At 48.2% G+C, this 12,728-nt stretch overlaps 2 protein-coding genes across 2 annotated transcripts in view; one reads left to right on the top strand and one right to left on the bottom strand.

Annotated features, from left to right (window-relative positions):
- The window catches only part of TSHZ1 (teashirt zinc finger homeobox 1), a 54,871-nt gene extending 53,984 nt beyond the window's left edge, over positions 1-887 (bottom strand). The window contains exon 1 of the mRNA XM_066561057.1: positions 806-887. Within this exon, the coding sequence (XP_066417154.1) occupies positions 806-845 (40 nt within the window). The 5' untranslated portion in view covers positions 846-887. The remainder of the gene's footprint in view (positions 1-805) is intronic.
- A 2,533-nt stretch (positions 888-3,420) lies between these two features.
- On the top strand, positions 3,421-12,311 carry PTGR3 (prostaglandin reductase 3). Its single transcript, XM_066561069.1, has 2 exons — positions 3,421-4,643; positions 10,536-12,311. Exons 1-2 carry the CDS (start codon positions 4,342-4,344, stop codon positions 11,458-11,460), a joined length of 1,227 nt encoding a protein of 408 aa, XP_066417166.1. The 5' UTR covers positions 3,421-4,341; the 3' UTR covers positions 11,461-12,311.
- The last annotated feature ends 417 nt before the right edge of the window (positions 12,312-12,728 follow it).

The raw sequence follows: 12,728 nt of genomic DNA on the forward strand, positions 1-12,728 counted from the left end.
TCAAAGGCTGCCAGATGACAGGCGATCAATCACGCATCAAATCAAGGATGGCAATCCTCTAATAAAACAGAAAACAAGGAAAACCAGCTCCTGCCAGTTCCTCCTCCAGAGAAAAATAACTTTTCTCTTCAATCGGATTCTGCACTATCACTGCCTTCTGTTTTCCTGATCAAAAGACATCTTTAGAGGTAATAAAAAAGGGGGGGAGAAAAGCCTCTTCAACGTGACATTAAAGGCTGCTGTTTTCCAGTGAAATGCACTGGCCAGATGCCTCGCTGTGTCCCATTTTGTTGACTTTTGTTTCGCGAGTGTCAGGTTCAGCCTGGATACGGTCTGACACACTTTTAAAGCAGACCATCCCTGCCCTGGCACAGCGGAGCTCCCTCCCCTCCCCGGCGCTGCCCTGGGCACCGCACACACGCACACGCGGACCCGCATGCGGAGATTACAGGACTGCAACAAAATGAAGTTTCTAGTTTTAAACGTGTTGGCAACGGCGGGGAGGATGGAGGCTGTCAGGCTCGGCGTGACACACCTCAGAACTACGCCGATCCCTCCAGCTCCCGCGTACAAAGAAGTACAAACTACAGCCCCTGTCTCTTCCCCACCAAGGTGCTGCTCGCCCCCTCCCCGTCTCCCCCCCCCTCCGCCCCAAGCCCCAAACCCCCGGAGGCAGCCACGCGGGGTGTTTTAAATCTGCGGCAGGGCTGGAGGAACCGCTCCCCCCGCGGCGATGCTTCCCGGCGGGTTAACCCCTCCCCTGCCGTGCCCGCGGCACCCCAGCGCGGGAGGCGGAGGGTGTTACCTGCGGAGCGCCGGGGTGCCTGCTGCTTTCTCCGCGGCATTGCTGCCGCCGCCGCCGCCGCCTCGCCGCCCGCCGCCGCCGCCGCCGCCGCCGCAGAGTTTCCACGCAGGACTCCTCTTCCGATCCCCCTCTTTTCATGCAGAAACAAACACACAGCCGCGCACGCACACACACAAATAAAAAAAAAAAAATAAAATATGGGGGGGTGGGGGGGGGAAGGAAGAAGGGAGGGAAGGAGGGAGGGGGAGGAAGGAGAAAAGAAAGCGGATTCAACTTCTAATTCTGCCTAGGAAGAGCGAGAGGGAGGGTGGGGAGGAATGGGAGAGAGGGAGAGGAGGAGGAAGGAGGGGGGGGGGGAGGAAGGAGAAAAAGTTTGGTCGGGTTCTCCTCTCGCCCGGTCCGGGTTTCCCCCCCCGGGTCAGCTCCCGGCGCGGCGAGCGGGGTGCGCGGGGCGGGGGGGAAGGTGGGGTGTGGGATGAGGCAAGCCACAGACTGGTGACAGGGATGCCAATTTCCGCCGCCACTCCAAAAACTTGCTTAGGAAATGTTTTCATTTACAAGGTTAATTTTTCCTCCCTCTCTCTCTCACACACTCTCTCTCTCTTTCTCTCTCTTTTAAGTTCCTTATAAGACAAAGCTCTTCAGTCCTCTCGGCAGCAGCAGCAGCAGGGAAGATGCCAGTGGAGATGTGCAAAATAAATAAGATTTGATCAGTTCAATCTGTAGCCCAAATCCATTATCTTTCTTTCGTTCCTTTTTTTTTCCTCCTCCTTTTTCTCTCTCCCCTTCTCCCCCTCCTTTCCTTAATCACTTCTTCGTCTTCTTCTCCTTCTTCGCGGTGGAGAGCCGAGCAAGCGGCGGCGATGAGACGGTAAATTCAGTCACTCCCCCCCTCTCAGGCTTTCTCCGAGATCAAAGAGTCTCAAAGCGCAACTTTCTCGCTCGCTCGCTGGCTTGTTTCAAGCTCGTGGATTTGTGTGTTGTTGTTGCTGTTGTTGTTGGGGGGTTTTTTGTTTGTTTGGTTTTTTATTGCGTTGGTAATAGTTTGTTCATTGTGCAAAAAACGAGGTCGATCCAGTCTCTCCTTCTCCTCCCAGCACTTAGTCTAAGAGCAAGGAAGCAAATCATAAAAAGGAGTAAAGCCCCCATACATACATATACACCGGATGGGAAATGTCAGTCACTCCTCCACCTTCCAAACAGTCACAGATCAAACAGTGTCACCACCGGAGAGGACTACTTTTCTCTCTTGCTCTCCCTTTTTTTTTCTCTTCCACAAATCGAAGATTCTTCTGCTACTAAATATAATGCAAACACATTTTTTATCATGGATTTTTTTTTTGCTGATCTCGATCTGCAACAGAAGAAAAAAAACCCAAAAAACAAAAAACAACACACACACACAAAAAATTTGCCAAAACCAAGAAAAACCCCGGAGAGTGTGTGCAGAGAGGGAGGGGGGGAGGAAGAAAAGACATTCACTGAGTGGGACAGATTAACGTGAACTGTCCCCCCCCCTAAACTCCTGGGAGAGAAAGAGATCCACTCTCCCTCTCTTCTCTTTTCACTGAAATATAACACACATTCGGATCCCAGGGCTCTCAGACAGTCTCAACTGATAGACAGACACATCGAGCTGCTTTTCCTGCTTCAGTTTGTTACTCCTCCTCCTCTTGCCCACGTCACCCTGACAATTACAAATAGGTCTCACACAAACCCATACCTGTCAATCTTTTTAATTGCTTTGTTTTCATTTTTTCCCTTTCCCAGAGCTAAACAATATGACAAAAAAAAAGTCTTAATACAGCACGGCATAAAAGATTCCTCATGTGAGACACGCGTTGAGGGGGTTGTTATTATAATCCACTTGCTGAAGTGCTGTGCAAGACGCATGTGCTGATTTAACTTCAGCAAAGGTCTTCTTCCAGCAAACTTAAAAAGAGAAAGGAAAAAAAAAAGAGGCAGGCAGGAGATGATACTTCGCCGTGGCACACGTCTACCCAGCATTGAATTAAAAATGATTTATGGGAGATTACAGTTCATCCTTACTTTAAAATACCAACAGATTGCAGAGCGAGAACTGCAGCATATGAAACATACTGCTAATACATTTTGCACAGTATGTGTCTGGGGATTTATATAATGTTAGCTGCGAGAACAGAAGGGTTCTTCCTTTTTTTTTTTTTTTTTTTTTAGTCAAGAAAGCAAATAAAAACTACCCAGCTGATTCCTAAAGGAAAGCACTTGGAACTGCAGTTTTGTTCTTTTTCGGGCAGAAGGGGATTTTCTTTCTTCTTATCACCGCACAATTAAGCATTGAGCTGTTTATACTGGTAGGATGGAGTTAATTCTGGGAACTACACGCGACATCAATGCAACATCTCTATTATATTGCCTTTCTCCACGCAGTTGTACCAAGTTGGGATTGGCGACTCTATCACAACATTGACTTCGGTTCCTTGACCCAGTTGATTCCCTGCGCAGGTTCCCTCACCCAAACGTAACCTACAGAGAGAGATGACTAATTTTTTTTTTCCTTCTTTTTTTTTTTTTTTTTTTTTTTAAGAAGAAAGAAAGAAGCAAGGAGGGGAAGGGAGGGCGAGATTTTCTGGCAGTACAGGGATCGGGGGAAACCCCTGCGACCCAAGCAAACTGACAGCAGCCTGTTACCCTTCCCCTCCCGGCAGGACGGCGACGGCGGGAAGAGCTTCGCCCGTTTAAATCCCCTCCCGCGGCAGGCGCGGAGCCGCCGCCGCCGTCTCGGGGTTGATTCGTAGCACCTTGCGAGGAAGTGAAACGTTTCGCACGGAAGGGGCGGAGCGTCCGCCCGCGGGCAGCGGCTCCTCGGCGGCGGCTAATAACAACATTAGGAGATTAGCTGCAACTTCTCCCTACTTCTCTAACCCTTCCCGGCCGATAATTTACCGTGCTTTCTTCCTACTATTTTTTTTAAATTCCTCTTTTTTTTTCTTTTTTTTTCTTTTTTTTTTCTATTTTTTTTTTTTTGGTAGGGAGAGACCCTCTTTTTGTAAACTAAAGAACGGGGTGGGGGGGCTAATCTGAGGCGTTTCTCTCTGTCCGTCTGTCTACCCCCCTCTCCCCCTCCCCTGTTTTTAAACCCCTTAGTCAGAGGCAGGGTGCAAACTAAAAGCCACCACCACCACCATCTCCTTTAGGAGATACTCCGGCCCGCCGCACACCTGCTTGGCTAGCAAGGCAGAGCAGGCAGGCAGGGTCTGGCGGGACGGACGGCCGCGGGAGAGGGCCGGCCTCGCCCCTCGGTAGTGCCCGCGGTGGCAGAAGACGAGCAGCTGCTGCACGGGGACCATCTTGCCGCTGCTCCTCCGGCGGCGTCTCCGTGCGGCGGAGGGGCCGGCTGGGAGGGGAGGGAGAACCTGCTGCTCGGGGGCTCTGTTTACGTACACACATAGCTGCGAGCGGGGAGTTTCTCCTGCCGGCGCGTCCTGCGAGCTGCCTGGAGAATCCCGAGTCGGAGCTCTGCCGAGCGGGGCGGGAGAGGAGAGCCGAGGCAGGGCATGAGTTTTAGCGCGAAAAGCGGCGCTTTGCTGAGCTCCCGGGCAGCGCGGTGGTGGTGGCGGCAGCAGCCGTCCTGCGCCGCGGCAGCTCCTGCCTGGTCCTTCGGTGGCAGCTGGTCGCGGCCCATCCTGGACATGTCCTACTCCCGTCAGTTTCTGGATTTCCAGGGCTCGTCCATCCCCAGCTCCATGAAGAAGCTGGTGGTGACGAAGCTGAGCCAAAACTTCAGGGAAGCGGTCACCCTGCAGCAGGACTCGCCCGTGCCACTCCCGGGAGACGGAGACCTCCTGGTCAGGAACAGGTGAGCCCCCGCCTGCCCCCCCGCGCCCCGGCCCCGCGGCCCCCGCCGACTCCTGGCGCCTTGTGGCCTGCTCTCTCCTCACTTCGGAGACCGGCTCCAAAGTTGTACCAGCCGCCATCTGGCGACTGTTAATTTCATTTTATTGTTGTTTTGAACGGCTGGTGCTACAGCTCTGTCACCCTATCCACGTGTGTGGGGGTGACACTTCCTCCTCCTGTGGCGGGGCTGTGTGTGTTTGTCTGTCTGTGCGCGCTGCTCCCGGCGTGCGCCTGCCCGAAGGAATAGAAAACACCCCAGGGCCCCAGTGCCAAAGGGGGGGCGGGGGGGGGGGGGGAAGAGGCGAGTGTTATGTTCGGGCAGTGCCAAGGAGGGAGTGAGACGGAGGAAGCGCTCGCAGGGCCCCTCCCTGGGGCCTGTCCGGGCTCGTTACACGCACGTCGTGCCCGGGCCATGAGTGTGTCCCCGGCGCACCCGCACAGCGCCCCGGCACCGCGGTGTGCGGGCGGGCCTGGCCCGGCCCGGCCCGGCCGCTGTCTCCTCGGCGCGGCCCCGCTGCCCCTCACGGCGCTCTCCGACTTCGCCCCCGCGCAGCCGTGACTCACCGGGGAGGCCGCGGCCGGGCCCGCCGCCCGGGCAGCCCCGGCACCACCCCCAGCCCTGCGCGCCGAGCGGAGGGGGCAGGGCAGACCTCGGCCTCCCTCGCCGGACGCGGGCCCGCAGTTGTTGGTGGCTTTTAGAGAGGAGCCGGGTCGGGCGAAGTGTGAGGAGGTGACATTTTGCTTAGCATAATGCACCGTAAATCCCACGTCCGGCGCGGTGACCAGCTCGCCGTGAAATGAAGACTCCGAGGACAAAACGTGCCTCCCCCCACAGCTGTCTCCATAAAACCTGTTTGTTCTCGGTGCCTCCTTCCTAGACGCCGTCGTTCCTTGCGCTAAAACTAAGTCTTTTGAAGTTCAGGGGTTTCTCTGCTCACGAGGGGAAGCCGAAACTCCGGGAACTTTGGAGCAGACTGCGTGGCTGGCACGGGAGAGAGCAGCGCTCTCAGGTTCTTGTCAAGCAAGGAAATCGTAGTAACAAATAGGTTGCCATGTTCGCCGCGGGAGCTTAAAGATATTAAGCAGCACTAAGTTGGCTTGAGAACAATGCTGCGAGGTCTGCTAAGGCAGTGTGTGACTGTGTGCGTATGTGTGGCATGTATGTATGACATGTATGTGTCCATGTGTAACACACAAATACAGGGCAAAGAAGTGATAAGGAGAAAGAACAGGGGTTCTTCCAGGAGCTGACGAGAAAGCTGCTGTGGCACTTTAATTCGATGCTGACATCTCCCACTGGGATTTCTGAGACCCAAATTCCCTCCAAACCTCAGAAGTGTAAGGCACTGTGTTGCTGCATCCGCTAATGACTGAAACAGTAATGGCGTGCAACAGCCATCCGGCCGGAGTTAAATTCCTTTCTGTGGAAGAGGTCGAAAGACTTTGAGATACAAGTAGCGAGTACTCTGCTTGGGTGATGCAAGGCAGAGCGACATCCTTGTTTCTCAACTCCCCTCCCTCCCACACATGCACTTGGAGTCTTTCTCATCCAACTCCCCCGCCTGCCCTCCTGTAAATTTTTAAAATTTATTCCTTTTTTTTAACAGCTTCCAATGTAACTCTTCCCATCTCCCTCTCCTCCCTTCTTTTGCTGGGTGGGCTCCCTGGGTGCTCGCGGGACATGCACACTTCATGGTAAAAGGGCTCGTACCACACTAAAGGCAGGAGCTGGTCCACAGATTCAGGCAGGCAATTGCTGGGCTTTAACACATCAGCCTGTCACACACATGTTCCTCTACTGGTACACATGCCTGTGTGGGGATGAAGGGGAGGAAGAGGTGAGTGATGAAGTCTAGAAGTAGAGTTCATACATTTTGTATTACTTGTGGCATTTCTTCTGTCTTTACTGTTCCTTTCTGAAGAATATCATAGAAGACACAGAATTACATTACTGCAAAACATTCACTGTGTACAAGCTGCAGCACGAAGCAAGTTCTGAATGTTTTCCCCTTTCTCTGTCACTCTGGGGAAGGACTATCCCATCCTGAAGAGATGAGTCCCTGACTATTTAGTTTTTTAAGAAAACAACCAACCAAGCTCAAATACAGCTATACATTTTCTAATAGGTAGAAGCATACAATTAGAAACAAAACAATGAAAGACTTGGGTTCCAAGAGGGCATTTTCAGATTTGTTCATTTTAGTCCCAGTCACACCCATGAATAGTATTAATTGCTTTGAGCTTTTCATGCAAAACAATCGTCATTCACCACAATAAAATCTGGTTTGGGATTTATGGGAATAGGAAATTAAAATCTGTGTGTGGATAGATATTTTAAAATAAGATGCAGTTAGGGGAAACTTTCTTCTGCTTTAGAGAGCTATGCCAGCAACTCTTATTTCTACTTTTTATACAGAAAAAAAAACATCTTTTACTCAAAAATCCTTCAGAATTAGAAATTAATTTAAGCTATTTTTTTTTACTTTGATTCTGTGTAGTAGAGAAAGGGGAGGGAAAAAGGTGATAAATCCTTAGTTAAGCCATTTAAGTTTTGTATGTCTGTCTGTCCTGTTTTCCAGGGGGGGAAAGAGGGGCGGGTGTGGAAGCAAGGGTTTTCCATTTCATTGCAGGAGAAGGGCCCAAGGCTGTGGAGGTTTGGTCCTTCTTAAAGTTGTTGGAGGATTTTTGAGATTTTATTGATGAAGTGACACATTTCATTGCCAAAGTAACTGTAAGAATTTACTTTTGGGCTGGAAGATGGGAACAAAGTTTTTAGAAAAGGGAGTAAGAGGGGCTGAGAAAGTTTCTTTTTTTGAACCAGGGGACTAAAGGGATGGGTCCCAGTGGGAAAAGTGGAGGGCCATTCCTGCTGGGTGTTTGGTCTAAATAATGTTTTTCTTGCGTAGTGCTGGTTTGGATGACTTTGTTTTGTCTGTGTTTAAGGCTGTGATGCTGGTTTTCGGTGTCTCACTCTTTGTTGTGGTACACAAAACAGCATTACTTCCCCCCGGCAGCGTCCTCCTGTTTTCTATAATAAACAGTACGAGGGGTTTCAACACTGTTGAGTAGAAATAAAACGGGTGACTCAATGTGCATAATTATTTCGAGAAAAGCCAATCTCAGGATTTTTTCACACCCTGCCTCAGGTTTGCATCTTGAAATGAAAGGGGCAAAACTCAACTAGTAACTTCTAAATTAAAGCACAGATTTAAAGTAAGAAAGTGCATGAAGACAACATAAAAGATCTGGAAGGTGTCTTAAAACCCGCTAGCACCCCAAGTAATTGTTTCTTCTGTGCTCTCTACTTTCATCAGTCTCGGAAGTTAGTAAACTGATCTTCAACTTGGAATTCGTACTTTTTCCTACTTTTAAAAGCAAAATAATCTGTGAAACTGCATGCACATCCTACCACCTCACTTCTGTCAGCTGGAATGATAAGGCAAATTAGACACTATGTTTTAATCCAGACGGTGTGTATGATCGTTTTAATGTGCAAGGAATCTAAGACTAAACAATCTTGTTAAAAAAAAAAAAAGTGTATGGGGGATGTGGGGGGGAAAGAAGCCCTTACAACGCGACCAGGAGTTTTGAGTTTGCACAGAATAAAAAGGAGGTTTAAAAAAAATAGGGGGGGAGGGCTAGACAGCAGGCTGCGCTGATTAATAGTGATGAACCTAGAAGCCCAGGGAGGATCATTTCCCGTGGCACGGCCGCCCCGCAGAGACGGGGAGGGAGCGGGTGTGCGAACACGCGTGTCTGTGCGTGTTTGTGTGTGTGTGTGCACGGGTGAGTGTGCGGGGGGCAGGTGGTGGCCGGCCCCGCGGAGAGCCCGCATCCCCCGCCCGGCGCGGCGGGGAGCGCCCGGGCAGCGCCGAGTTGCGGCCCCCGCAGCCGCACGCACAAGTTGCGCTGCGGCCCGGGCGGGGAAGGGTTCGCATCCTCTCCGGCTGCGGAACAAAAGCAGCGGTGCGTGTGCGGGAGCCCTGCTCGGTAGGCGTCTGGCCCCCCGCACGACTTGCCCCTTCTCCGCACGCAAAGTTTTTGTCCTCGGAGTGTTTGGTTGTGCTATCTGCCTTTGTGCTCCGGCCGCCAGCGCGCAGCGCCGAGAAGGGGAAGGTCTTAAAAACTGGGGGGCTTGTTCTGCTGTCGCTGCGCTGCCTGCCCGTGTCGGGGTGCGCTGCCCCAGCCGCGGGCGCGGCTGCTCCGCGTCCTGCCCGGGCAGACGCGCGCCGGGAGCGGGAGGAGGGAGCTGAGCCCAGCGGGGAGCCGGGAGCTCCCTTGCGGCTTGGGGCACAGCGGGCGCCCCGGGCTGGCCTGGCAGCTACCGAGAGCCCCGGCTAGGCGAAGCCGTGAGGCCGGTGAGGGGGCGAGCGCAGCTCCCCACCGGGCTCTCACCCTCGGCTCCCCTCCCAGAAGTTGGGGTGTAAGAGCGGGAGGAGGCTGGTCTCGCCTGGCGCCCGAGGGACACGGTCTGCCTCGGTAGCTGCAACTCCGTTACCAATTTTTATACATCTTTTAGCACTCCTCTACGGGAGTCACCGCAGAGCCGGATAATAGAAGATTTTTTGTATCTGCGGACAAGACGTAGGCTTTTTTTGTTGCGGCAGAGTGGCGAGTTAAAGGCAGGATTACCGAGAGCTACAGTCACTTTTACCTATTTTATGCATGGATATGTTTACGCTTACGAGTCTTTTTATACATAACGTTGGTGAAAGTTTGAAACTCCCCATGCTGTAAAGAATGAAGAATATCAAAAGGAGCAAAGCGGTTTTAGTTCTCCCCGCTCTTTGTGCAAGCAATTTAAAACTACACACATATACAAGCTGAGCTTGTTGCTAACTTCAACAATGAAAAGTGCACTGTTTGCCTACTTCTGCAGCTTTTGCATGGTGTCAAATACACCTTTTAGGTTGTCACATCCACACATAGTAACAGTCCTGGCATTTGCTGTTTCATGTGTTTCTTTTTTACATTTTCCAGTTAGCAGAACAGCCTTCCCCAGTCTCTCTTCTCTTGCCTGTGTACATAGTTACTTTAAAAAAAGATTTTTGTATTTGAGCTAGATCATAATTTTGTCTTAGGCATTATCTCCGAGCGCTTAATCAAGTTGTGAGAATATCTCTATCTTTCTCTAAAAAAAAAAAGCCAAAAAGCCATCCATTTTCACCTGTTAGAGGTCAGTAGGACTTGATATTCAGTTTTACAATTTTACTCCTTCTGTGCAAGGTTGTTTTGATGTGTTGCAAGTAATTTATATAAAGAAAAATATTTTAACATTGACATTAGCTACATCAAAAGGCAAATTTGCTGCAGTGACTCCATCAATTAAAAAGTACTTGCCTACAGTAACATGACCTTGCAAATGACATCGATAGTTAATATGATCATTAGTCATTAACAGTATTATTATATTCAAAAATATAAATTTGTTGCCAGAATCCACATATTTACTGCTCTGCATGTTTTATTCCTCTATGTTTCCAAATCTTGTATGAAGTGGTCAGTTAATTTTCACGCTTTAATCTTTTACAGATTTATTTTCAGCTTCTTTAGCTTGGTCAAGTGGACCTAAGGAAAATATAAGGGTTTTTGTTTTGTTTTGGGTTTGGGTTTTACTTTTTACAGCTTCTTGTTGTTTCTTTTTGTTTAAAAAATTTGTCTGTAATTCTAGAATAACAGAATGGGAACTATGGAAGTCTGATGAAAGTAATCTTTGGAGTCTGCTCATTATTCAAATATACAGATAATTAGAACAAATCTTGTACTTATCCCACCAATTTGAATATAAGGTTTCTCATACAATGAAAACTTGGTAAGGAGTAAATCTGGTTAAAACATTTTTGTTTTCTTCTAGATTTGTCGGCATCAATGCATCTGATATAAACTACTCAGCTGGTCGATATGACGCCTCAGTTAAACCCCCCTTTGATATAGGCTTTGAAGGTGTCGGTGAAGTGGTAGCGTTAGGACTCAGTGCTAGTGCAGATTACTCGGTGGGTCAGGCTGTGGCCTACGTGAAAGCAGGTTCCTTTGCTGAATACACAGTTGTGCCAGCCAGACAAGCAGTCCCTTTACCCTCAGTGAAACCCGAGTTCCTCACTTTAATGGTAAGTGGCGCAACTGCATACCTCAGTTTGAAAGAGCTGGGAGACCTGTCTGAAGGCGAGAAGGTTCTGGTGACAGCAGCAGCTGGAGGAACAGGCCAATTCGCTGTGCAGCTTGCAAAGAAGGCAAAATGCCATGTAATTGGAACCTGCTCCAGTGATGAAAAGGGTGGCTTTCTGAAATCCATTGGCTGTGACCGTACCATCAACTATAAAACTGAAAATGTTGAATCTGTACTTAGGAAGGACTACCCTGAAGGTGTGGATGTGGTGTATGAATCTGTTGGAGGAAAGATGTTTGACTTGGCTCTCAATGCCTTGGCTATCAAAGGGCGCCTGATAGTTATTGGGTTTATCGCTGGCTACCAAAACCCCACTGGCCTCCAGCCTGTTAAAGCAGAGTTATTGCCAGCAAAACTATTGAAGAAGTCTGCTAGCGTCCGGGGTTTCTTCTTGAACCATTACCTTTCTGACTACAAAATGGCTCTGCAGCATTTGCTCAAGATGTATGAAAGAGGAGACCTGGTTTGTGAGGTGGACTTTGGAGACATGTCTCCTGAGGGCAAGTTCACTGGCTTGGAATCTGTATTCCGTGCTGTAGATTACATGTACATGGGAAAAAACATTGGAAAAATTGTAGTTGAATTACCTCACTCTGTCAACAGTAAGCTGTAAAAACAGAACAATGATATAAATCAGAAGAGAGAAAATGGGCACTTTATGCCTCAGATTTACTAGAAACAATTTCTTTTTTTAAGCTTAGTAATGGATATTATATTAAAAAACAGCATTAAAGTGTTAATAAAAAGGGATGGGTTTGTTGGGTTTTTTTCGTTTGTTTTTATTTTCTTAAAAGTGTTTAAATCAGTGGCTGTAGCAGGGACATAATGGGCCTGTGTTTGATATTGTCACTTAGGTTAGCATGAGACAAGAACATTGTTCTTGACAGAATAAGTCTTGATGCAGAGGCAGATTTAGTCTGTCAGCCTGATTTGATAAGACTTCATCTGTAGTTCAGCTCAGAAAAAAAATCTTTCAGCAATTTTGATTCCCTGATTTAAAAATAAAATTGTTTGAACAAGAATAAGTAAAGAGTTGTATCTTTGGGTTGCTCTATTAATCTTTTGAAGTTTCTGGGAAAAAATGCTCTTGATTTTCTGTCACAAACATGATAATCATAATTCAGTTGCATCATGGATCATAGTAATATTCCTTGACTGGTTACACAGGGAAATTTATCCTCCAATTCTGACATGTCAGTAATATTAAGCAACTTGACTTTTTTTTTTAATCCTGTCTTTCATAACTATAAACAACTGCACAATTTTCTTTTAAATCTTTAACTACAAGTTGCAATATAGTCTCATTTTGTTGCCTTTTCATTTTCCACTGTTACTGTTTATTGTCCAGTCTCCCCTTTAGTCAGCATTTAAAGATTATTGGAATGGGATTTTGAGCCATGTTCATGTGTGTTTATGCCCTGTATATTTTTTGAAGATTAAATAAAGTTTTTAAAGCTATTTAAATATTTGTGGCATTTATTCATAATTATATGTTTCTTGCTGACTAGCTCTTTTTCAGATATTCTGTTTTTCAGAGTTATTTGACTGATCATTCTTGAAGGGACTTCCTATAATCAGGCCTCTACTTCTAATTTTACCAAATAGTGCTTCTGCAGAAGCCCTCTTGCAAGCAGCAGGACCATTTTAAATCTATAGTCACAATACCTGGTACACGTACTGATGCTCAGCCATAGATTTTCTACTGGGCTCAGTGAAAGGCTTTTGTAAAGTTTCAAAAATTCTTCCTCACCTAGTGAATATTATTAATGGTACGTACAGTGGGAATTCCAGCTAGAAGCATAATATTTTCCAGAACAATAAAATACTTGAAACTGCTTGCTCTACATCTTTTTTTCCATAGCAAACTTTTAAGATCATAAA

Source organism: Molothrus aeneus, chromosome 1 (genome assembly GCF_037042795.1).
Source record: "Molothrus aeneus isolate 106 chromosome 1, BPBGC_Maene_1.0, whole genome shotgun sequence".
Taxonomy (NCBI): domain Eukaryota; kingdom Metazoa; phylum Chordata; class Aves; order Passeriformes; family Icteridae; genus Molothrus; species Molothrus aeneus.

Excerpts from the sequence above, each read along its gene's own strand:
- PTGR3 (XM_066561069.1), top strand. The coding sequence starts at position 4,342 with ATGAGTTTTAGCGCGAAAAGCGGCGCTTTGCTGAGCTCCCGGGCAGCG. Across the intron at positions 4,644-10,535 it reads GACCTCCTGGTCAGGAACAG|ATTTGTCGGCATCAATGCAT; the intron begins GTGAGCCCCCGC and ends GTTTTCTTCTAG.